This window comes from Salvelinus sp. IW2-2015, linkage group LG25, assembly GCF_002910315.2.
Source record: "Salvelinus sp. IW2-2015 linkage group LG25, ASM291031v2, whole genome shotgun sequence".
NCBI classification, from domain to species: Eukaryota; Metazoa; Chordata; class Actinopteri; order Salmoniformes; family Salmonidae; genus Salvelinus; species Salvelinus sp. IW2-2015.
Genome location: NC_036865.1, coordinates 11588919 through 11613643, shown reverse-complemented (window position 1 = coordinate 11613643; position 24725 = coordinate 11588919). Strand labels below are relative to the sequence as shown.

The window sequence follows — 24725 nt, the reverse complement described above, 5'->3', positions numbered from 1 at the left end:
CCCATTTCACATCTGGTTGTGGTGTTGTACCTGGCATTGGTTGAGACAAGCTCTTAAATACAGGGTGGGTGTACTTTCAATCATAGAAATATAATTCATAGAATGGACCTATCCCTTCAGATCACTGCAATAAAGCTGGTACACCATTGAAATTAAGTTACCATTTTTTACTGTAATTAGTAACAAGATGAACGCCAGTTCCCCCACCGTTGAACGTCAACTTATATGGTCATGTATATTCTATTATCTATTTCTATGATTTCAATAGGTTTCCTATGGAGGGTTGACAGCATCATTTAAAACAGATATTCCCATTCAAGTCAACATTCTCTGATGTGTGGACTTCCATCTTTGTGGTACCATTTGAAAGTAGAAATTCCTATTTATTCCCATTTTAGTTCATTTATCAGCCTAAAAATGACACCCACCCTGTATTCAAGAGCCTCTCTCAACCAATAGTGGCCACAACACAAAAAAATTCAATGTAAAATGGGGTCTAAGCTACAACGTGTGAATATGTTGTAGCTTAATATGGGATGAACTTCTAAAAGGATCATTCACCTAAAAATAAAAAATGAGATAAAACTGCAGTTCCTCACTCTTTTCTCTGTATACATCAATGATGTCGCTCTTGCTGCTGGTGATTCTCTGATCCACTTCTACGCAGACGACACCATTCTGTATACTTCTGGCCCTTCTTCGGACAGTGTTAACTAACCTCCAGACAAGCTTCAATAACATACAACTCTCCTTCCGTGGCCTCCAACTGGTCTTAAATGCAAGTAAAACTAAATGCACGCTCTTCAACCGATCGCTGCCTGCACCTGCCCGCCCGTTCAGCATCACTACTCTGGACGGTTCTGACTTAGAATATGTGGACAACTACAAATACCTAGGTGTCTGGTTAGACTGTAAACTCTCCTTCCAGATTCAAATTAAGCATCTCCAATCCAAAATTAAATCTAGAATCGGCTTCCTATTTCGCAACAAAGCCTCCTTCACTCATGCTGCCAAATATACACTCATAAAACTGACTATCCTATCGATCCTTGACTTCTGCGATGTCATTTACAAAATAGCCTCCAACACTCAGAAAATTGGATGCAGTCTATCACAGTGCCATCCATTTTGTCACCAAAGCCCCATAGACCACCTACCACTGCGACCTGTATGCTCTCGTTGGCTGTCCCACGCTTCATATTCGTCGCCAAACCCACTGGCCCTAGGTCATCTATAAGTCTTAGCTAGGTAAAGCTCCCCCTTATTTCAGCTCACTGGTCACCATAGCAGCACCTACCCATAGCACGCGCTCCAGCAGGTATATTTCACTGGTCATCCCCAAAGCCAACTCCTCCTTTGGCCGCCTTTCCTGCCAGTTCTCTGCTGCCAGTGACTGGAACAAATTGCAAAAATCACTGAAGCTGGAGACCCATATCTCCCTCACTAACTTTAAGCACCAGCTGTCAGAGAAGCTTACCGATCATTGCACCTGTACACAGCCCATTTGTAAATAGCCCACCCAACTACCTCATCCCCATGTTATTTTTTTGCTCCTTTGCACCCCAGTATCTCTACTTGCACATTCATCTTCTGCACATCTATCACTCCAATGTCAATGCTAAATTGTAATTATTTCACCACTATGGCCTATTTATTGCCTTATCTCCCTAATCTTACTACATTTGCACACACTGAATCTAGATTTTTCTATTGTGTTATTGACTATTCAGGTAAAAAGTCACTTTCTGAGCAATTCTACAGTGAGCAAATATGTATGTTAGATTTCATTCAAATCAAAAGGAGTTCTGTCAAAAAGTGATTGAATTTAAATGGGTATACCCATACCCAAAATAGAGCTCCACAAGTCACTGCCCCGCTTTCTAAGTGAGGCTGAAATAGGGCAGGATTCACACAGAAACACACAAGCAGAGGGATTTGCAGTGTGTGTTTGTGCGGATTGTAGGTGGATGATGTGTGAGCATCTCATGAGAGGCGACATGGACACAGAGGGCATCAATCTCCCGCTGGTGCCAGTGACTACGTCACCAAAACACCATAAATTCTGCAGCTGCACGGAATACCGTTACCATCCAATCGCTCTCAGCAAGAAGGGGGGAGGTGGAGACAAGGAGAGATAAGTTGATAGAGAGAGCAGCAGGGGGAGATGGACTGGAGCACTGATGCATTCTCTAAAACAACAGAATCTCAACCACCCAGAGACAAAACAGAGACGCCCTTTGCATACTGTATATTAAAAACAAGGCCTATAGACTAAGCCTTTATCTTAAAAATGACTTACAATGGTTTTAATGGTTTGGGGTGAACAATATATTATGGTTTACTTTGAAAAAGAAACTTGGAGGACCATGGCTATGCAAACAGTTTAACAAAGGGCTGGGGTGGTTAATCCCAGGTACTTTCTAGAGTTGGGAAGGTCAGAGACCAACAGAGATGTCTATTTTTGCCATGTGGGTTGGTTAAAGTTTAATCGGCTTTTCTCAACAGTGCTCACAACTGCTTCTGACACACGAGAAGACGGGGAACGCCTTGGATTTATTCACACCACTTCTCATCGGAGCTGGGAGAGCGTAGCATTGGCTGGCAGTCTTCTAGCCGTGGGCATGGCAGGGTCAACACCACTGAGACAGATTGGGCCTTCAAACACTGGTGCCTAACTGGTGCTACTAATCCAAATTCGTATGCATCACAAGATTCCAGTCTATTTGGGAATCCGTCATTAAAATAATCTGCATATCATCAACAGCCTGTCACCCCAATGTCAAGCCCTTGCAGGAAATAGGGCTAACTATCATGACAGGAAGAGACTAAAAACTGACGGGTGAGAGGAAGAAAGAAACAGGCGAGAGGGAGGTGAGCAAACCAAACGCAATTAATTAAGGAGAACGAGATCAAAACAGTAGAATGTAGCAGTGGAGCCAAGACATGATGACCTCAAATGTCTCCTGGCTGGAACAACCAATAAGCAATTCAGAGACGTCATCCAAAAAGCCACAAGGCAAGGGGGAGGCATCTAATATACTCTATTACAAACTTTACTCAGAAATCACACAAAGAGCAGGTTGAAATATTACATCAAGCTAAGTGTGATGTTGAAATACGACACTCCAGACAGAGTTGAGAAACTCAGTCAAGGGTTAGCTGCATACATAATGCATGTGCGACTACAATTGAAAGTAGAAAGCCTTTGCTGGTCCACAAAAGAAAGTACAAGCATTAAGAAAACAGCACCCTCTGAGTACCCCAGCCATGTTATCTCGGCCTACACTGTTATTGTCAATGTAACAACACACCAGCCATTTGTATTTTTATCGCTGTCATTTTGATAGGGAGACGTGGTGGGTGATTAACATTGACGGGAAACACAGAAAACGAGACCGCAGAGTTGACGTATGTCTACCTTGTGAAAGTTGTAATTCAACATCTCCCCTTTCCATATGTGACAAAGTTTAGCGGTACTGTCACTTTATCCAATTTAGACGCGCTGAGGAAGTTAAATGACATGGAAAACGAAGGGATCCAGCACAGCTCAACATTTTCTATTTAATGGGCCATTAGGTTGAAAGCTATTCTTGGAATGGAGCTTTTTAGGATATTAAAGAGAATAGGATGACGTTCATGGTTGGGTGCAAGTGTGTGTGCAAGTGCAAGTGTACGATACTTCCTCCAAAGATGTCAACAAACACAACATAGAAATATTTTTAAAATTCATTTTATATTTATAATAAGATTGCATAGTGAATATGGCAATATGAAAACTGTGCTCATTTTCTTGTTTCATGTTTTACGCATGAATTACACAAATGTAGAATAAATATTCCATTATTAATCTCCAAGTGGCCTTCGATTTGGCATTATTTAACACGTCACAAGGAGTGTCACTCCATCTAGTGGCAGGGGTCGGCTCAGGATTCAGCAGTGGGCTGCATCTGTTTGTCGAACCAAACCCAACGCAGTGACATGTTTCAGCTAAAGCAGCCACATTCCCCCCTCTGTGGCTCCGGGTTTGGAATGAGATAAGAAACCAAGAAAAAGAGAATGAGTGTGCAAACACAAGAGGCCTGCACTTCTGGGAAGGAGGAAGGAGATGGAGAGAGGGAGCGATGCTGCCACTGCCACCGCCCGCCTTTGTGTACTTGACAAATTAGTGTTCGCACAACAATGCCAGATAAGAGTGCTGTTGGCGACCACTCCTCTTCTACCACCGACGCTGTTGGCAGCTTCAATACAAGAGGAACAAGCCAAGTCCACCCTGCCCCTTTTCTCCTGTTCCCCGTCTCCTGCTCCTCCTACTGTATACCAGCACTAAGTGAAATGTGTCAGATAGGATGCTGGGTTCTACACATGTGACATAGCAGTATTTGATCCTGTATTTTAAGCCATATCCAGAAATGAGGATTGCAAAAAGAAATAAGCTATTGTCGGTTTATCTACGCATTGTCACTTTAATAACTCTACCTACATGTACATATTACCTTGAATATAACCGGTGCCCCCGCACATTGACTCTGTACCGGTACCCCCAGTATATAGCCTCGCTATTGTTATTTTCCTGCTGCTCTTTAATTACGTGTTACTTTTATTTCTTATTTCTTGGGGGGGTATTTTTCTCCAAACGGAATTGTTGGTTAAGGGCTTGTAAGTAAGCATTTCACTATAAGGTCTACACCTGTTGTATTCGGGGCATGTGACAAATAAAATTGATGGTGGTGATGGATCATCTGACAAAAAGGTGACAGTTTGATGAAAAAGCTTTAAAGGTTAAAATAAAGGTTACAATTCAGGCATGTCATAATTGTGCAAAAAAGGGCCCTAGAAAGAGGTTAGTCAAGTACAGGGAGGTAAGTGGGAATAAGAGAAGTGCGAGAGAGGCTAAAATGCCAAGCATACAGGCAGAGGATCGCCTATGTAGGTCACAGTAGCCTGGCTGTGGTTCCCCAGAGGTGGCAGTGAGTGACAGCAGCCTGGCACAGGGGACCATGTGGACAAACAGGGCTGGCTGGACAACTGGGGGTTTGGCTCTGATAGAGGGGGAGGTAGTAAAACTGTAGTAAACAGTGGGGGGGGGGGGGGGGGGGGACTGATAGTTACATATCTCAATATTATTCTGGACGACTTATTGATACTTTGACTCCAAGTGTTTTTTGTTTTTTTTTGATTGGTAGCGTTAGTTGTCTGTACCCGCACCAGAACTCTGGTATTTTTCCATCCATCAGCTTGTTCTTCATCTTCTTTAAATAGTGAGCCAACATGTTTTCACCACTTTCATTTTCATGACTGATCAAAACTCATTCTCATGCTCTCTTACGTCTCTCTTCAGCAGACGTGTAGTGAGCAAGATGTTTAACGGCACCTACACTACCGTTCAAAAGTTTGGGGTCACTTAGCTTTTCTTTCAAACCAAGGAAATTCCTATTTTTTTTTACCATTAACATAAAATTTATCAAAAATACAGTGTAGACATTGTTAATGTTGTAAATGACTATTGTAGCGGGAAACGGCACATTTTTTTATGGAACATCTACATAGGCCCATTATCAGCAACCATCACTCACTCCTGTGTTCCAATGGCACATTGTGTTAGCTAATCCAAGTTTATCATTTTAAAAGGCTAATTGATCACTAGAAAACGCTTTTGCAATTATGTTAGGACAGCTGAAAACTGATGTTCAGATTAAAGAAGCAATCAAACTGGCCTTCTTTAGACTAGTTGAGTATCTGGATCATCATCATTTGTGGCTTCGATTACAGGCTCAAAACGTCCAGAAACAAAGAACTTTCTTCTGAAACTCGTCTGTCTATTCTTGTTCTGAGAAATGAAGGCTACTCCATGCGAGAAATTGCTAAGAAACCGAAGATATCATACAGCGCTGTGTACTACTCCCTTCACAGAACAGCGCAAACTGTCTCTAACCAGAATAGAAAGAGTGGGAGGCCCTGGTGCACAAGTGAGCAAGAGGACAAGTACATTAGTGTCTAGTTTGAGAAAGAGACGCCTCAAGTCCTCAACTGGCAGCTTCAATAAATAGTACCCGCAAAACACCAGTCTCAATGTCAACAGTGAAGAGGCAACTCTGGGATGCTGGCCTTCTAGGCAGAGTTGCAAAGAAAAAGCCAAATCTCAGACTGGCCAATAAAAAGAAAAGATTAAGATGGGCAAAATAACAGACACTGGACAGAGGAACTCCGCCTAGAATAGCAGCATCCCGGAGTTGCCTCTTCATTGTTGACGTTGAGACTGGTGTTTTGCAGGTATTATTTAATGAAACAAATAAGATAGTGGCAAAGGGGAAAGGGGGGGGGGGACGTCAATGCCTAGTGGGTATTTTGCTTATTCGAAATATAATTTTGTTGAGTCAGCAAAAATGTAATCAGCGATGTTTATGCTACACACCACTTTGCAGGGAATCCTTGGTCTGTCTCTTCGATTACATTGAGTCGTCTAAACAGAAGTAAATAGGCCGCCCCTGTCATTGTGTGTCACTGCTGGGGCTAGTGACATGTTACTAAGCCAGGGGACTTGTTTCCATTCCATTTCAGCTCATCATGGGAGAAAACAGCAGGTGACCAAACAAAACTTAGAGGTCAATAAAGCAATAACAGAACTCACCGTAAGGTCCCACCACGAACACAGAGCAGCATGGTAGATCGCTAGCATATGGCACAACAAATCCAAAAACCAACTTAGGGTTCAGAGTCTTGAAGGACAAATAGTTAAATCAAATTCAAGGTTTTATGAATGACCGGTGAGGAAGAGTAGTATACACGTAGCATACACACCCTTCTATACATTGAAGAGAGGAGTCTCTCCCTTGCCTTAAACCTATAGAATACATGCAATAGTTATCACAACACATCTCAACGTTCCATAGGAAACTAAATGCATTATTTAAACCAGATGTCCCTTTAACGGGATGTTCTGATCACTGAAGTCATTAACCAGACAATGACCTGCCATCTACTCAATTACAAAACAAAGGGGGAAGCATGTTCCACTATTGGCACCCATGTTACAAAGGGGCACAGGATAGCGAAACCTACATCAGGGATACAACGATGTGCAGTCCTTATCAACTGTTGATGCGCACTTTGTAGATTATATATTACTGTCCACATTTACTTTTCCTCAGTCAACAAGATGAGTAACGGACAACAAAATCACTAGCATATGTCAATCTACTATCTCCATAGTAGAAGAGTTGACCTATTCTATTGGTCAGCTTGTCAAGAAAGAATAGAAAAACAGACTGGGACAGTTGTGGGACGATAGATCCCAAATTCATACAACCAGTAGGCCAAGCTACATATTTTTTTTTTTTTTATATAATAAAACCTTAAAAAGCAACCAGTCTGATGCAACAGATCAGAACATTTAGCTTAAAATGTTGTTACTATTATTTCTTCACATTATAAGCGCAGTAATGCGCACAAGGCAGGAGGTTAAGTGCGAATGTTCGTTCCATAATGCAATTAGGAAAACACCGTTGTCAAAGCGCACCGCACATGAGCGGTTTCATGTGACAGATGAAAATATCAGTTCTAAATAAAGAAAGAGGGGAGATCTAATATGCAACAACTAACATGGTTTGATAATATGACTAGGATTGTGCCTTTGGCTACTGGACAATGAAAGAAAGTTCATATAAAATAATTGCCTCCACGGATATGGTCTGATTTTGGCTAGGCTACTTTGAAGCAAGGTAAGACATGTCTCATAATATGAAGTAAAACGTTCAGGTTTCAAACAATTAAGTATTTGAAAACGCATACTGCCTCCAGCTCATTGCAAAGTGATGTGTGACGCAGTGACAATGCCTGCCTTCCATTGCCTATGCATTTGCTGTTTGAGATGCTGCAGCAACAGCTCTTGCTATCTGACAGATTTTCCATTTCCTCTCAAAGGCTCCGTATGCTGTAGGCCTACGCATGTGTTAAGATACATAACGAATATACTGTACACGGGCCAATTTAATTGCACTAAATTATGCAAATTAACCTATAGACCGATAAACATGACCAGTCAAATGTATTTACATCGACTGATATTTCCATCAATGAATAGGTTAAAAATCGTTATTTTGCAATGGGAATTTTTCTTCTTCTCCCAGACAATAGGTCTTTATCAGCTGTTCTATTTATTTCTATCATCCAAAAGCTGTCTAGCATGCAAACTACAGCATAATATAAGGCCCATATTCATTGATGCCATTCTGCTTGAAATAAGTTTGACCAGGAACTAGTGAGAAATTATTCAAAGCAATTACCAGTCCCAAATAAGTGGGCCCTACTGCGTGCAGAAATGCTGCTGACATGGCAAAATCAGTTGGTAATGACTTACATTTCTCATATAGTAGAGGAAAAATAGACCTTTCCCAAACATCAGTGTACAGATAGCCCAGAGAACCTGCTTATGCAACCATTTGATTGTGGTAATGTCTCGACCCAGAGGGGCATCATTTTCATATGTTCGGAGAAGCAATAAAAGCTTCAAATGGTGCGAGGGTATGGAAAACTTATTCACCCTGGGTCCCAAAAGTCCCATTATTCTCATGCCATTTTTCACCACTATTATTCATTATCATCATCATCATCATTAGTATGGTAATCTCTACTCAATTCTATAATATATAGTCATATTTAGTGGTACTTCATTTCTTTTTGGCTTCCACAGATATTAATCCCCAAAATTGGTAAAGCCTTGTGAGCTGGTAATAAACTTCAAATCCAACCATCAACAGTAAGACTGTTGGCTAACTGTAATTAGTGAGGTCATATGTCCCTTTAGTTCCCAAGACCATACAGTACTCTACAATAAGCCAGCTATCCTTGAGCTGCGTAAACTTTGTGAACTCTAACACGACCACAGTGGCATTTGGGTGGTTGAAGAAACGGTCTTTAAAAATAAAATTAAAAATAAGACATTCGGACCCCTGTCATATTTCTCAGCCCCTCCATTTTAATTAACCCAAAAATCACATTGCCTACTACCTCCTGCATTACTATCCTTCCAATTTAGAGCCCTGCTATCCCTGTAGAGGAGCAGGAGTTCTCCCTGTAATTAGAGCTGACAAGTCCAGGACTGACGCTTGGTATTTCATAGTGAGGGGAGTAGGCGGGATCCACGCCTCCACACAGTGAAAAGAGGGATTTAAAAAGGGCACCTGTAAAGAAAAGGACACCCCTGTGATGTAAATTAGTGTACAGGGGTGAAAATGGGGTACCCGCGCCATGGCACGTCAGAAAAACATGAGCCGGAGAAAAACCTTGTTATGCTGGGAAAAAGTGAAAACTAAAGTAAACAGATTGTTGTTGGTGAATAACTCTGGTGTAGTAGCATTCTGTCCGCCAGAGGCCAAGTAAGTCAAAACCTGTGCTTTCGGCGCATGTTTTGACGTTTTAAAAATATCATTTTGGATATTTATCCCAATTTTATTTTCCTCTCTCCCAATCTGTTTGACGCTCTCCCTCTTATTTTCCCAATCTGTCTTCCGTCCATGGGGAGGGATCAGCGATGCGCATGGTGGCAGGCCTGATGAGAAAAGAAAGTGTGTTTTCTCTGGGCTGGTTGAGGCGGGCTGCGTCAGAGCTCAGGATATCCCTCAGCTCTGGACACTTAGGGAGACGGCGGGGGAGAGAGTGCCAGAGTGTACTGAGACTGACAGGCAGGGCACAACACAGGAGAGATGAGAGGATGAGCAAATGTCAAACAAAGGGAAGTGAAGAGGAATACCAACCATGAGATCTGCCAGGGAGAGGGGCATAACGGCCAGCTGATCTGCTGCTTTGAATTAATTCTTTAATCTTGAGAACATTTTTGAACTAAGCAAGTTTCTGAAAAACTTTTTAAGCTTCAGCAACATCAATAGAAGTGGTTAGCGTGAGAATATTGGTTTCTTGTTTGTCCAGTAGGCATATCTATACCATGGAATGAAACAATTTGGGATGGTGGATACATTTTAGGGATAAATTCAACGGAGACAAAAAGCCATAATCAAGTTAAGTTGTTAGTTTCTAATCAAGCCAAAATTCTGAACCGTAAAAAAGCCTCCCCAGTCCCCTTGAGAACAAGTCGTTCCTCTGGGTGGAACAAAACCCCAGGGATCCTAATCATTTTACCACAGTTGTAATTTGACTCATGGGATTGGAGTAATTTCAAATGGGTTGCCTGGGCACCATAGAGGCTGATGCTGTAGAATTTTCCCTGCTGATAATTGCCATTAATTGTCTTGTAATTTCCCAGCATTAGAGTGATTGGTATATGTGGACCCTAATGATCAGTGAGGTGTTCATCCATTCATCACTGTTTGAGGCATTCCTCTCATCCACTGAAGCTGGTTAAACAATCGCCGCAAAGCCAGGAAGCCAGGGCTGATGAGAGTTCTACCATTGGCTCGAAAGTGGACACTGAATGATAAGGGTTCAGGTTATTAGAAATTTAGGAGTGGGGCTATCAGTGTTCAGTGATCTGGTGCCAATAAAGGCAAACAATAACTGATCTGGTTCATACAACAAGATGTAAGCCAATGTACCATGCATTAATCCACTCAAATGTAAGCCTCAGTTGATCTATTCAGATCAGGTAGCAATTTCAACATTGCTGCAAACAGCACGACCAATCAATACTGCGCTCTGGTGCAAGCTCAGTAATGCCTAGGTAATGACAGTTAGAAATTCCCTGCTGCCACAACAAAACTGCTGAGAGAACAGGATATGACATTCATAGGTCTTCATAAAACCTTCCATGCACTACGTTTACCGTTAATGGGCATAAAATCAAGTGAAGTGACGTTAACCAGGTTAGTATTGAGTCATCCCTGGGAGTGGATTGTGGCGAGGGAGCGTGGGTGAGGTCTATTACCCCCTTCCTCCCGTCTCTGCCGCAGTGCCCTATGAGAGGGCAGCTGGAAGGGTAACGGTTGGGGCACTGAGTCACCAGTGCCAACCTAACCAGGTCTCCCTTCTTCCTAGGGGGCAAAAGGAAGTTATGGAGCAGCTGTATCTAGTGGTGTCCTTGCCAACCCCCATCACAATCCCATTACTGAGCTCTCTGTGGACCAGGTTTCTGAGGAGCACTGGAATGTGCCCTATGTAAAGTAGAGCAGAGTGCTGTGCTGCTAAAACTGTGCAAGCGTACATGTACGTTACACTAGCGGTACGATCTGTTTGCAAAGCAGAGAAATCCTTTAGGTAAGTAGTGGACCGTCATGGTCATGGCTTGCTAAGACCACATTCCAAACAGGCTTGTAACCGCAGCGCTGACCTGGGGCCAGGGTCAAGCCATGAAGGGGCCCATCCTTCTGTTTTAAAAAAGTCTGTCTCGACTCAGTCTCGATATGATGGCAAGGGATGAGAGTCGTTGGTAACAGCTGTCGACTCTTCAACAGCAACAAACGGTGGAGCACATATCAAATCAAATGTATTCATAAAGCCCTTCTTACATCAGCTGATATCTCAAAGTGCTGTACAGAAACCCAGCCTAAAACCCCAAACAGCAAGCAATGCAGGTGTAATGTGGTTTTATATGACTTCACCGACTGATTCAATCAAATCATTCTGTATGTGATTTGAAGTACCCGAAAACACTGGTGGTCTCTAAATGGGTTGCTAACTGTTCATTCCGCCACCCTGCAAAGACATGTACTCCTGAACAAAAATAAACGCAACATGTAACAATTTCAAAGATTTGACTGAGTTAAAGTTCATAAGGAAATCAGTCAATTGAAATAAATTCATTAGGCCCTAATCTATGGATTTCACATTAACGGGAATAGATATGCATCGGTTGTTCAAAAATAACTTAAAAAGTGGATCAGAAAACCAGTCAGTATCTGGTGTGACCACCATTTGCCTCATGCAGCGTGACTTCTCCTTCGCATAGAGTTGATCAGGCTGCTGATTGTGGACTGTGGAATGTTGTCCCACTCCTCTTCAATGGCTGTGCGAAGTTGCTGGATTTTGGCGGGAACTGGCACGCGCTGTCGTACGCGTCGATCCAGAGCATCCCAAACATGCTCAATGGGTGACATGTCTGGTGAGTATAAACTGGGACATTTTCAGCTTCCAGGAATTGTGTACAGATCCTTGCGACATGGGGCTGTGCATTAGCATGCTGAAACATGAGGTGATGGCGGCGGATGAATGGCACGTCAATGGGCCTCAGGATCACATCACAGTTTCTGTGCTTTCAAACGGCCATCGATAGAAGGCAATTGTGTTTGTTGTCCGTAGCTTATACCTGCCCATACCATAGCACCACGGGGCACTTTGTTCACAACGTTGACATCAGCAAACCACTCGCCCACACAACGCCATACACGCCGTCTGACATCTGCCCCGTACAGTTGACACCAGGATTCACCCGAGGAGAGCACACTTCTTCAGCGTGTCAGTGGCCTCGAAGGTGAGCATTTTTCCACTGAAGTCGGTTACGACTGCCAAACTGCAGTCAGGTCAAGACCCTGATGAAGACGACGAGCGTGCAGATGAGCTTCCCTGAGAGGGTTTATGAAAGTTTGTGCAGAAATTCTTTGGTTGTGCAAACCCACGGTTTCATCAGCTGTCCGGGTGGCTGGTCTCAGTTGATCCTGCAGGTGAAGAAACCAGATGTGGAGGTCCTGGGCTGGCGTGGTTACACGTGGTCTGCAATTGTGAGGCCGGTTGGACGTACTACCAAATTCTCTAAAACGATGTTGGAGGCGGCTTATGGTAGAGAAATTAACATTAAATTATCTGGCAAGAGCTCTGGTTTACATTCCTGCAGTCACCATGCCAATTGCACACTCCCTCAAAACTGAAGATATCTGTGACATTGTGTTGGGTGACAAAACTGCTAATTTTAGAGTGGCTGTTATTGTCCCCAGCACAAGGTGCACCTGGGTCTGATCATGCTGTTTAATCAGCTTCTTGATATGCCACACCTGTCAGTTGGATGACAAAGGGGAAATGCTCACTAACAGGGATGAAAACAAATGTGCGCAAGATATTATATATTTTTTTGTGCGTATGGACTAATTCTGTGAGCTTTTATTTCAGCTCTTGAAACAACACCTTACATGTTGTGTTTATATGAATGTTCAGTGTATATAGTATCAGAAAGAGCATATTCTACATTTGATTCTATGACACTTACCTTTGTCAAATAACTCAATTCAAGAGGTGATGCTCGATTTTGAAAAATCACTTCTTCCAAGAACTTCCCCGCTGTCAATGTGTTCAGCACATGACCACTTGCGGGGCAGCATTGCTCTGGATACTAGTAACATAATAAGCTTAAAATATGCTAGGCTGAAAGACCAGGCGGTTCTAGTGTTAAAAAGACGTAGTGTACCTTTACAGACAAACATGCCATAGCCGAGGTACTTTCAAGGGTAGCCTATATGACTGTGGTAGTAATAACTTAATTGCCCGGCCCTAGCAGTCACACAGTGCCTACAGAAAGTATTCACACCCCTTGACTTTTTCCACATTTTGTTTTGTTACAAAGTGGGATTAAAATGGATTGAAAATAAAAAAATTGTTAACGATCTACACAAAATACTCTGTCAAAGTGGAAGACTTGTTTTTTTTTTTTGTTATTTTTTTTTTTTTTACAAATGTTACAAATATATCTTGATTAGATAAGTATTCAACCCACTGAGTAAATACATATACAATCAATTTTGCAGAATGTGTTGGCAGGCACTCACTATAGGCAGCATGCATGTTGAGTTCGAAAAAGTCACTGCAAAATATAAAAACCATTCTGCCCACACCTCCACAGAATGTGATGAAAACTGCCATCGCTCTTTCAGAAACTGTCATGGCCTAACGACCATAGTTCCAAATTATACAGCAAACAAAGAGCGTTATTGTCACCATGGTTAATGGAAGGCATTTTTCAGGCGGCGTTTTAATGCTTGTTAGCGCTCGCACAATTTTGCGACAGGTCTGATTTATAACAGGAAAGGTGCATGTATGGCTCGCACCAAGTTTATAAGACTGAACATTTTTTTACGTGCACAGACTTTTCTGAAATGTCGCAAATGTTATGAGGCCCGACATCTTTCTACAGCCTTTCATCTCTTAGCCACCTATTCCTTTCCTCCCCCTCCTCTCTCCCTTCGCAGGTATGACAGTCGAACTATGCTTGACAAAGGGAGACGTTCTGCCACCGTGCAGCGTTGCGGAAGGGGTCACTTCACCCCCCCGTCCCCAATTTACTCTCTCGCTCCCCTCTTTTCTTCTGTTTGGTGCTCAACCAGCCCCCACAGCGGAAGAGGAGGAGATGGCAGAAAGCGTCCCTCCTCCCTTCTCTCCCTCCCTCCCTCCCTCACTCCTGCCGCCACAGCCACCAGGACCTGGCCTCTTTTCCTCTGCTTGGTTATGCAATGCACGGCTCTCCCACGGCACGTCTTGCACAGGGGACCCGCCACAACACAGCTGCCACCAGCTGCAGACCCACACAGCAACAGCTACGCAGCAGCACTCCGGCTTTCCAGCTCTCCGGTTGTTCACAAACAGCTCTCTGGGATTTTACTGGCTCTTTGGAATAACACTTGCTGTGGCGTGGGCTGTCTGTAGTATCAGTCGATTGTTCTACAGCGGACTGGAGGCGCGGTAGTAGTTGCCGCAAGCACTAGCGGCTCCAGAGTAACCATGCGCGGCTGTAGCTCCGGGTTTCAGCGGCAGGCGAGAGAGAGGCGCCTCTGAAAGGCACTAATTGCTCTGCTCCAGAAAGACGGAAGCAAGGAAGGACGCAAGGAGAGGAGAGAAGGGGTGGGGGCGTGTACATTTGTCACAGAGACTGGGGCTCTCTCTTTGAGCTGCTAAGAGGGTCAAAGAGCCAAGGAGGAAGAGGGGGGCTGTGGTGGAATTGGAGAGCGGGGCGGTAGGATGGGGAGAGTAGTGGGGAGGGGGAGCGTAAGAAGCCCCTAGTGCTTCAGCTTTGGTGGTGGAGACCTGAGGAATAAAATAACAAAAGCAAAAAGGAGACAATACCGCAACCAAAACCAAGGCAGTATTTAACCAAGGGGGTGGCGCAGAGGACTGGAGAATTAATCCGGGCAAGAAGGGGGTGGTTTTCACAGAGAGCAGTGTCTGCGTACAGTGCCGCGCACCAAGACGCAGTTTGGAGCCCGGATCTCCTTTTCCTTACCATATATTCCTCTATCTGTGACGCTGGGAGCGTGGCTACGCAGCCAGCCTACCCCCGTCCCCCCCAAATGCAGGCTCCTGTGTGTGGCCATGCTTCTCCGCTGAGGACCCAAAAGCATGCTGGATGTCACCCAGCTCCTCACACGCCTTAGGGTAAGACACCTTTTTCACCCCTCTCATCTCTCCTCTTTCAATTCTGTCTCTTTTCTGAAATATGGTAGGATCTGCCTGTTTCAGAGGGGGCTGCTTATTGTTGACGCTGGTGATGTTTTGGCTGCATGCTCTGTGCTGCCTGCCTCTCAGCACTGGCTGGATGTGGCATGGTTTACCTGCTTGTAGGTTTCCCTGGAGGGCTGGCACTAGCCAGAGCCCCTGTCCTCTCCCTTCAGACTGCTCAGTAGGGACATCATGCTCACGAAATCTACTTAGACGGAGGGGTGGGGAGAATCATGAACCGCCTTCGGGGAAAAAGAGGGTGGATGTAAAGGGGCTCATTAAAATCATGCTCCAATGTTACTGAACATTTGCGGAGGTTAAACATTTTCAATGCGGATAGACCGTAAGGGATGCCGAATATTAGGAATCTATTGCGGTGGGCACAGCAACAGCTACGGCAGGTAATAAACAGTGGCATTTGCAGTTAAATCTCCATTGTGCTGTGCATGTCTATTGTTTGGTTCGATCACCATTGATTTCTTCTTGAGGATTCTGTTGGCTAGGCTAGCCGAGGGCTTTTTGGTTCAGTTTTCCCCAGGGTGTCATATAAAGCACATGTAGGAGAGGACTAGTGGGGAGGGGAGTTGGATGCATCATAGCAGTGCAGCATTAAACTGCAACATCTAAATTCATTCCCATTGTCTGTGTTCACTCCGGATTGTGGGCTTGTGTTCTGTTTCTCTTATCTAATGTTCATTTCTCTGTATGTGCCTCCATGTCAGGTGGGCTGCCTCTGTCTCTCTCTCCCCCTCTGCAGATAAGTGCCAGCAGCACCCTTGCCAGGTTGGGCGAGCGTCATGGCCATGGGCCCAACGGTCATTACTATTGAGGAGGTGCGAGCGCTAGAGAGCAAGGAGGAGCAGGAGGAGTCCATCTTGGCCCTGCTGGGAATCGTTGGCACCTTCCTTAACCTCTTCGTCATTGTCTTTGTTTACATCTACACCGTTGTGTGAGCCAAGCCAGAGTGGGAGTGATCCCCCAAACGACAAGGCACAAAGCAAGCTTCCATCTAACCCCAACAAACGTATACTGGATTTTACATGCCACGCTCCTCCTCCCTCTAACTAGGTATTAGTTATAAAAAAAGGTGCAAACGACAAGATGTTAAAATAGGAGGAGGGGGAGCAGTTTCCTCACACAGAGATTGAGGGTGGACAGTTCCGTGGGAGGTGGCGTCTCACAGCCATGAAGCAGAGAGATAATAGTGAGCTGGTGGACACATCAGGACCATGGCTGTGCTGGATCCAGGAGGGTGCGATAGACAGGGTTGGGCTGCAGGCCAGCACAGCCTGGGGGGAACTAACTTCACCTTGGACTCATTAGAATGAGGGAAACGGACAGTGTTACCGACCAATCTCCTTTGTCAAGTGGATAAAAAAAAAAAAGACAAAGGGATATTGACGTCACTGGTCCGGATGGTTTCAGGGGCATGGCGTGGCGCTGTAATGTACTGTGCTGCTTGCCGTCAGATAGGCTACACACAAAGTGTTAGTCACCGCTTCTCATGATATGAGACATCACAACAGAGAGAAAACCCATCTCTGTCTATTTTGTCTAAACAATAACTGATCTGCAAAGAGAGCAGAAGGAGTGGAAATGACAATTACACATTTAAATTCAAATTGACCACCTGGAGATCTGAAATAAAAAGGCAAGTGGAGAGAGAGATATTTTTTATAAAAAGGAGAGTCTGCTGTGGTGATTAAATCATCCGCAGGGGTGGAAAGTAACTTGTGGGCACTGGCAAAAAGCTCCATTCCGCATTTACTAATACATAAGGCCAGACTTAATCTTCTCTATCTTTCCACATTCTGTTTGGTTATTTTGCTGTAGGCTATTTGTTCATGTTGATTTCAGGGTAGTGTCAGTGATCCAGTTTCTGTATAAAAATCTAAGCTTTTATAAACACATGAATAAACTAAACTCTAGATGTACTGTGCAATAGGGAACATTTTTACAATAAAATGAGAATATATGAATTAGACTCAAGCCTCATCTATGATGGATTCTGTGGGAGAATGTAGGCATAAGCAAAAACATGTGCTTATGTGAGATACAATGCATAGATGCCAGTAAGAGACATTATATGGTGAAGAAGTACATCATGTCTTCATGCTTAGAGCATGTTCCATGAGTTTGCTTTATTAGGATTCTGAGCTTCTTCAAATATCACAAAAAGGTCAGGGTGGCATGTTCCCAGTCACACGCAACATGGGGGAAATAATTTAACCTCCACTAGCATGTGTTTTCTGCATTCTAACGAGAAAGGTTGAGTGTGGGTCAGATCTGCTCGGTTTCAGATTTGTCGACTACCATCTGGAACGCACATCACAACATTTTAATTGTCAGTTGCACCTACCTGAATGTGGTGTGTGTGTGTGTGTGTGTGTGTGTGTGTGTGTGTGTGTGTGTGTGTGTGTGTGTGTGTGTGTGTGTGTGTGCGCGTGAATGTGCACATCGTGTCTGAATCAATATGGACAAGGACATACAAGATGAATAAAGCAGCTAGTAATACAGCTAAGTAACTAGACAAGAAGTGAACAAATCACATTGTTTGGAAAACACAACACGTTACAAAAACCAAACTGCGTTCTGTAATCAGACTACACACTGACAGTAGAATGGCCTTACTGAAGAGCTCAGAACTTTCAACATGGCACCGTCATAGAATGTCAGCTTTCCAAAACAAATCACTTCGTCAAATTTCTGCTCTGCTTGAGCTGCCCCGGTCAACTGTAAGTGCTGTTATTGTGAAGTGGTCAACATGATCCTAGGAGCATACAAACGGCTCGCGAGCGAGAGCTGGTTGCCACACATCTCACAGAAAAGACGGTGGGAGGCTGAAGCTAAAACGTCTGTCCTTGGTTGCAACACTCACTACAGAGTACCAAACTGCCTCTGGAAGCAAAGTCAGCACAAGAACTGTTCTCCGAGAGCTTCATGAAATGGGTTTCCATGGCTGAGCAGCTGCACACAAGCCTAAGATCACCATGCGCAATGCCAAACGTTGGCTGGAATGGTGTAAAGCTCGCCGACATTGGACTCTGGAGCAGTGGAAAAACGCGTTCCTGGAGTGACGAATCACGCTTCACCATCTGTCAGTCCGACGGACGAATCTGGGTTTGGCGGATGCCAAAAACAACACTACCTGCTCGAATGCATAGTGCCTAATGTAAAGTTTGGTGGAGAAGGAATAACGGTCTGGGACTGTTTTTCATGGTTCGGGCTAGGCCCCTTAGTTCCAGTGAAGGGGGGGGGGGGGGGGGGGGGGGGGGCGGGGGGGCGGGGGGGGGGGGGGGGGGGGGGGGTGGGGAGGGGGGGGGGGGGGGGGGGGGGAGGGGGGGGGGGGGGGGGGGGGGGGGGGGGGGGGGGGGGGGGGGGAATCGGGGGGGGGGGGGGGGGGGGGAGGGGGGGGGGGGGGGGGGGGGGGGGGGGGGGGGGGGGGGGGGGGGGGGGGGGGGGGGGGGGCGGGGGGGGGGGGGGGGGGGGGGGGGGGGAAATTTTGGGGGGGGGGGGGGGAAATTTAAGGCTACAGCATAACAATGACATTCTAGACGATTCTGTGCTTCCAACTTTTGTGGCCAACAGTTTGGAGAAGGCCCTTTCCTGTTTCAGCATGACAATGCCCCTGTGCACAAAGCGAGGTTCATACAGAAATGGTTTGTCGAGATCGGTGTGGAAGAACTTGACTGGCTTGCACAGAGCCCTGAACTCAACCTTATCGAACATGTTTGGAATGAATTGGAACCCCGACTGTGAGCCAGACCTAATCGCCCAACATCAGTGCCCGACCTCACTAATGCTCTTGTGTCCCTGCAGCAATGTTCCAACATCTAGTGAAAAGCTTCCCAGAAGAGTGGAGGCTGATAGCAGCAAAGGGGGGACCAATTCCATATTAATGCCCATGATTTTGGAATGAGATGTTCGACGAGTAGGTGTCCACATACTTTTGATAATGTACGTACTGTTTAAAAATCTGTAAAAAGAATTGACTCCCAAGTCACGCAGTGGTCTAAGGCACTGCATCCCAGTGCAAGAGGCGTCACTGCAGTACCTGGTTCGAATGCAGGCTGCATCACATCTGGCCGTGATTGGGAGTCCCATAGGGCGGCGCACAATTGGACCAGTGTCGTCCGGGTTTGGCCGTCATTGTAAATAAGAATTTGTTCTTGACTGCCTTGCCTAGTTAAATAAAGGTTATATAAAATAAATGCTCACCATTTAACAAGCTGTTTAAAGCATTGACTACATGCATACTGTTGAACAAGCTGTTCCTAACACACAACGCGCATACTCAAGGATGGATGGTAAAGTGCAGGGGAGAAGGGTTATGTTTGAGGGTAGGAGGGGAGCGAGCCAGGGGAGAAAGGACATTTTCAATTAAAATAAATGAGTTTCGCAGTGACATTAAAAGGTATTACCTCTCACTAATGGCTTAACTTCCTGTGATGGAGTGCGTGGCGGTGGCGTAATGCGTCCCAAAAGGATTGCCAAGACACCGATGAGTAATGTGGAACAATACGCAAGCGGCGCGGCCGAGCTGGGAGATTAGCAGGAGGAATGAGTGCGGCCTGAGGCGGGTAGTCGGACTGAGGGTTAGAGGGAGGGAGGGAACAGGGGCCACCCTAAACAATGGGACACAACAGGGTTTCCCCCGGTGCCTCTTAGGAGTGCAGGTGCAGGTTGGGCTAAGATATACATCACGGCGGCTATTAGGCATCACAATGAGGATGAAGAGGATGAATGAAGACAGACAGCAGTGTGGTGTAGTAGCCTTAATGATGCTTTTAAAGTAAACTAGTATGGTATCCCTTTAACAAAGCTAGTTGCAAGGCTTTTAATGTAGCGACACTGGATGAATGGTATGAGAACGGGTTTGGACTGTAGCCTTATCTTAAAACTGATGTGTGTGGGTTAAGACTGATGTGTGTGGGTTTGGTGTCATTCATGATGCAAAGGTATCTGCACTTTTCCGAAAACACCACACAATCCAAGCGGCAAGGATCTAGGCCTACATTCCAAGGAATTTCATGACTGTTTATACGAGCATCCTGGAGGGAAAAAATTGCAAAGGCATTGAAGGTAAATGGTATACAAAGTGAAAGCAGTGCATTATGTAGGAATGAGATGGAGGTTTATAACAGTTGATCCTGGCCTATGAGTAGAACATCATCCCCGTGTCACCAGGGTAACACTCCTACTGAATACCAAGTCTGCCTCTGTCTCACACACACACACACCCCCCACCTCCCAGGGCTGCTTGCCCCCTACCTAGCTCTTAATGCTTTTTGATAGGAACACACCCTCCCCCCACTCCTCAGCACAGCACGTTATTAAAAAAAGAGACACGGCAGGAGTGCTCTTAGGTCTCTTCCCACTTTTTCATTACCAGCGGGCCCCTTGACATTTATTGACAGCTCATGGCTCTGAAGGCTGGCGCCGACACAACAGAGTGAGATGAGCCCTTGGCTTCCATCAGCGCTCACACACTAAACCGACTTAACTGACCATATTGCACAGTAGATTAATCACTAAAAACACAATTTGTAATTAAATTGGGTGTTAAAATGTGTCAATTGATTTGTCCATTTTAAAAAGGCAAATGTTTCATCACTCAGTTTTTTTTATTTTTTTTATCATAAATGAGTTTAGGTTTGTGGGTTTGGCAGGTGGCCTGGACGCAGCTGAATATGATAGAACATTTTAGAGGCCACTATCTTGGTTGTACATTACCAAGCACCTATCCAGTGTGTGACAATACATTTCATTTTTTACATTTTTGCATCAGAGAATTTTGTAGTTTTCCAGCTGAGAGAATGTTTAAGTTCAAAAGCAAATTCCCTGTGATTCTACATATTCTGCCATGGAGCTAAAAGAATGTTGCAGTTTTAAAGCTAATTTCCTACAATTATATGCAATTTGCCATGGCTAATGCTGTGTCATTTTGTGCAAAAATAAAATCAATACTGTTAAATACATTGTTTTTTAAATGATCTATTCTCCCGGACTGTCTAGCTTTTATTTGTGATTTTAGTTCTCACAGACTATACTATTTAAAAAAGTATATAGGTCCATTATCTTTACCACATACTTTATATCTGGTAGTTGTTCAAATTTACACTGAATGCATTTTTCCGTCCGGAAGAATAATACAAATCTGTGCCGCTTAGGAGGCCCGCCCGAGGACTTCAATGGCAGAAAAACTCCTGCCATTACTACAACACAGGAGAAAGGAGTGCGACAATGAAAAGGAGGCAGTAAACTTTTACTTAATAGCAGGCAGCCACGGCTGCATGTTTGCACACCACGCGTGACCGTGTCTGAGACATTTACCAGATAATGAGGACCAATTACAATACTCATCTCTTTTTCTGTTGTTATTTAATTATGAGACCAGGGGCGCTTTAAATTCACACCAGCACACACACGCTCCTGTGAATACACACACACTAACAGCGTCGGACAAAGAGGCAGTTGCGGCTATATACACACAGAGCTATGAGCTGCCACCATCTGATATGCAACACAAAGCAAGTCCTTGTGAATGGAAGCTACGTTGATATAGGCCTACCTGCCAATTTTAGTTCAGAACAAACAGCTTGAGAAGCTTAAGAATTTTGGGGGGTGAGTCTACGCACCTTGCTGAAATCAAACATGCCAATAATCTGTCCATAGAACACTAATGTATCCTGTGATGGGGTCGTTAGAAGCAGTGTATTTGTAGAAACAACACAATGAAAAGGTTTGTTCAAGGTTCTTTTATTTCCTTGGCAGTGTGCCAACTTTCCATTTTATTCCTGGCAATAGCAGAAGGTCCGTGAGCAACATTTCTGTTTCTATTCATTAATGACTGGACAAAAACTAGCATCCATTAAAATGCCCACAACATGTGAACAGAACCACAGATTCCACTATCCCCAAAAGAGAGAAAATGAATTATACTATCTCACAGACCGTGGAAAGACTAAACGTGTGGGGGTTTGTTTGGGTGGACTGAACACTCCTATTAAGAGGGGTTTGGGATGAATCCTCACTGAGGTTATCAGCCAACTGAAAGAACACAAGCCTGCATGCCCCTCTGGAAACCCCAGGGTCAGAGCTGAAGAGACAGAAAACCCAGTCAGAGCAATGGACCGAGCCAACATCTAGCTCAGGTGATCAGTTAACTCTGGGTCAGCTCTCGGCCCCAATGGACTAGGGATTACCTTCGCGGATTACCACCGTATCATGCCTTCACAGAAAGCCCATCACACCCCAATTACATTACAAAGTACTGACTTCCCACAAACAGTACTGTGGAATTATGATGGTACATGCTCAGAATAAGAATGCCCTTGAATCAACTTCTCTATAACTATACTCGAGAGATAAAGGGTTCTCAGAACAAATTCTCTAACAAAGATGTCCGTTGTATATTCAAAAATATCAAATAAAACGGTTCAATATAGATTAGAGAATGAGTTCTTATCGTGCAATGGACGCATCCTATCTTCAAAAGAACGAATCCATTTGCCACACAATAATTACCACCTAACTAAGTCACAAGTAACCTAATCAAATTAGACAGTATTTGTTCTGTCGCATGAAAAGACAGAATTAGAAGTGGATGGGTATTTTGAAAGCATGGATTCAGATAATTGAAATTGCTTGGAGAGCGTCAACCACCACAGAAGCAATAGCTATTGATAGATTGTAAATGACTTTATATTACTGCTTTATATCTTTACTGTTTTATATAATTATATCCTCTTAGCATGAATAGATTGTTTTTATATACCGTTTTATATTGAAAGTAGTGTTATGTTAAAGCTGTGGGTTCGAGCAGTGCCATTATTTAGTGGACTGCGGTGGACTATAGGAATGTGTACTCCCAGTAACTCAAGACCTCTCCTGACTGATATGAAGTCCTGTGATATGCACAGAGAGATCATTGGTAATGAGTACTGAAGTACATCTTTGTGGAAGGGAGGGGGTGAGAGCCAAGGGTGTAAGTGGACACCCGCACTGTGTCGTATGTATGTATTCAGCTGGTAAATCTTCACTGAGCAAACACTTGAAACATCCCTTGGAATTTCAGGGCTCTTTTGAATGATAAATATATGTATTGTATATTGAGATATTGGTCTTCTTATCACCATGTCAGAGGAAGATACTGCAGCTCCATCTGCTGTCTCATCAAGAAATGATCAACTCACACACACATCTAGCTCTCACTGCAATTTACCAGGTAGCCTAGAAGCAGAAAGGACATAGTAATGCGCATAAGATGACCACCTCATCCTATAGCTTACTACGTTTCCCGTAACATCTGACACTGTCTTTTATTTCCACTCTACAACAAAAGCTGGTTGATCTTTATTTTCCAATAAAAGGTTCATTATATTGTCTAAGACCAGGAGAAGCCATTGAGAAATGCAGCACTGAAATAGAACGAAAAAGGCACCATGTTTCTTCATAAGCAATGTTGATATGTTCAACCAGTCAAATAGATTGTTGTGGAATCTGCCATCGAGTTTCCCCTTCAGTTAAAGGCACAGCCATCCTTAACGTGAGTTACCATAACCTACATGGAAAGTTACAAGATAAAGACTAAAGAAGGAGGGTTCACTCACCGGAGTCGTTGCGTAGATAGGAGGACATCGCTGGAATGAGGCAGGACTGGCTGAGCAGCTCCTGCAGCACTGTGGGAAGGACGTTGCTGTTGTGGCCCCTGCTCTCCCCTGTAGGTGCCTCTCCGTGGCTCACACAGTTTGCTGGGTTGATGTAGCTGGCCAGCACCTGGCGGACAGGGGGAGAATAAGTGGAGCACACACAATTTTAGCAAAACATATAGGCCTTTCTCTGGGGTAACTACACAGTAATGACTTATGTAAAAGTGCATAGGTCTTCCCATTGTTCGCCAAGTGACACTTTGTGCCATTTGGGAAAATCATCAGGATGTACTACACCTAGCTAGGCCTAGAGGACTCTTACCTGTAGCAGACAGGTGACATGCTCCTCCTCCAGCCTCTGCTTGGTGAGGGCCTGCTCCACGTCCCAGCCTGAGGCAGTGGAGCCTGTACCGAAACCAGTGCCCTTCGCCCAGTACAGCTGCTGCTCCTCACTGGTGCCCCCTCCATGACCACTGGACACTGTGGGCTGGGGCCAGACAGACGAGTGGAGGTGATCAGCACCACACAGGAAATCAGCAGGGGGTAAAGTGTAGTCTACTGGTCCATTGTGATGACAACATAGGCCTGGCTTAAAGATAATAGCGTTCCATAAGCTTATGAAATCAATAGACTAAAAATGTTATTGTCAATGCAGCATGGGCTACACGTTTGGATTGAATAAGATTACTGTTCCCCTTTTAAAAATGT

The 24725-nt window shown here is 44.4% G+C and overlaps 1 protein-coding gene across 1 annotated transcript in view; it reads right to left on the bottom strand.

Annotated features, from left to right (window-relative positions):
• Positions 1 to 24725, bottom strand: part of birc6 (baculoviral IAP repeat containing 6) — a 161193-nt gene that overhangs the window by 50564 nt on the left and 85904 nt on the right. Inside the window, 2 exon segments of the mRNA XM_070434910.1 lie at positions 23979 to 24144; positions 24340 to 24504. Coding sequence (XP_070291011.1) covers positions 23979 to 24144; positions 24340 to 24504 — 331 coding nt within the window.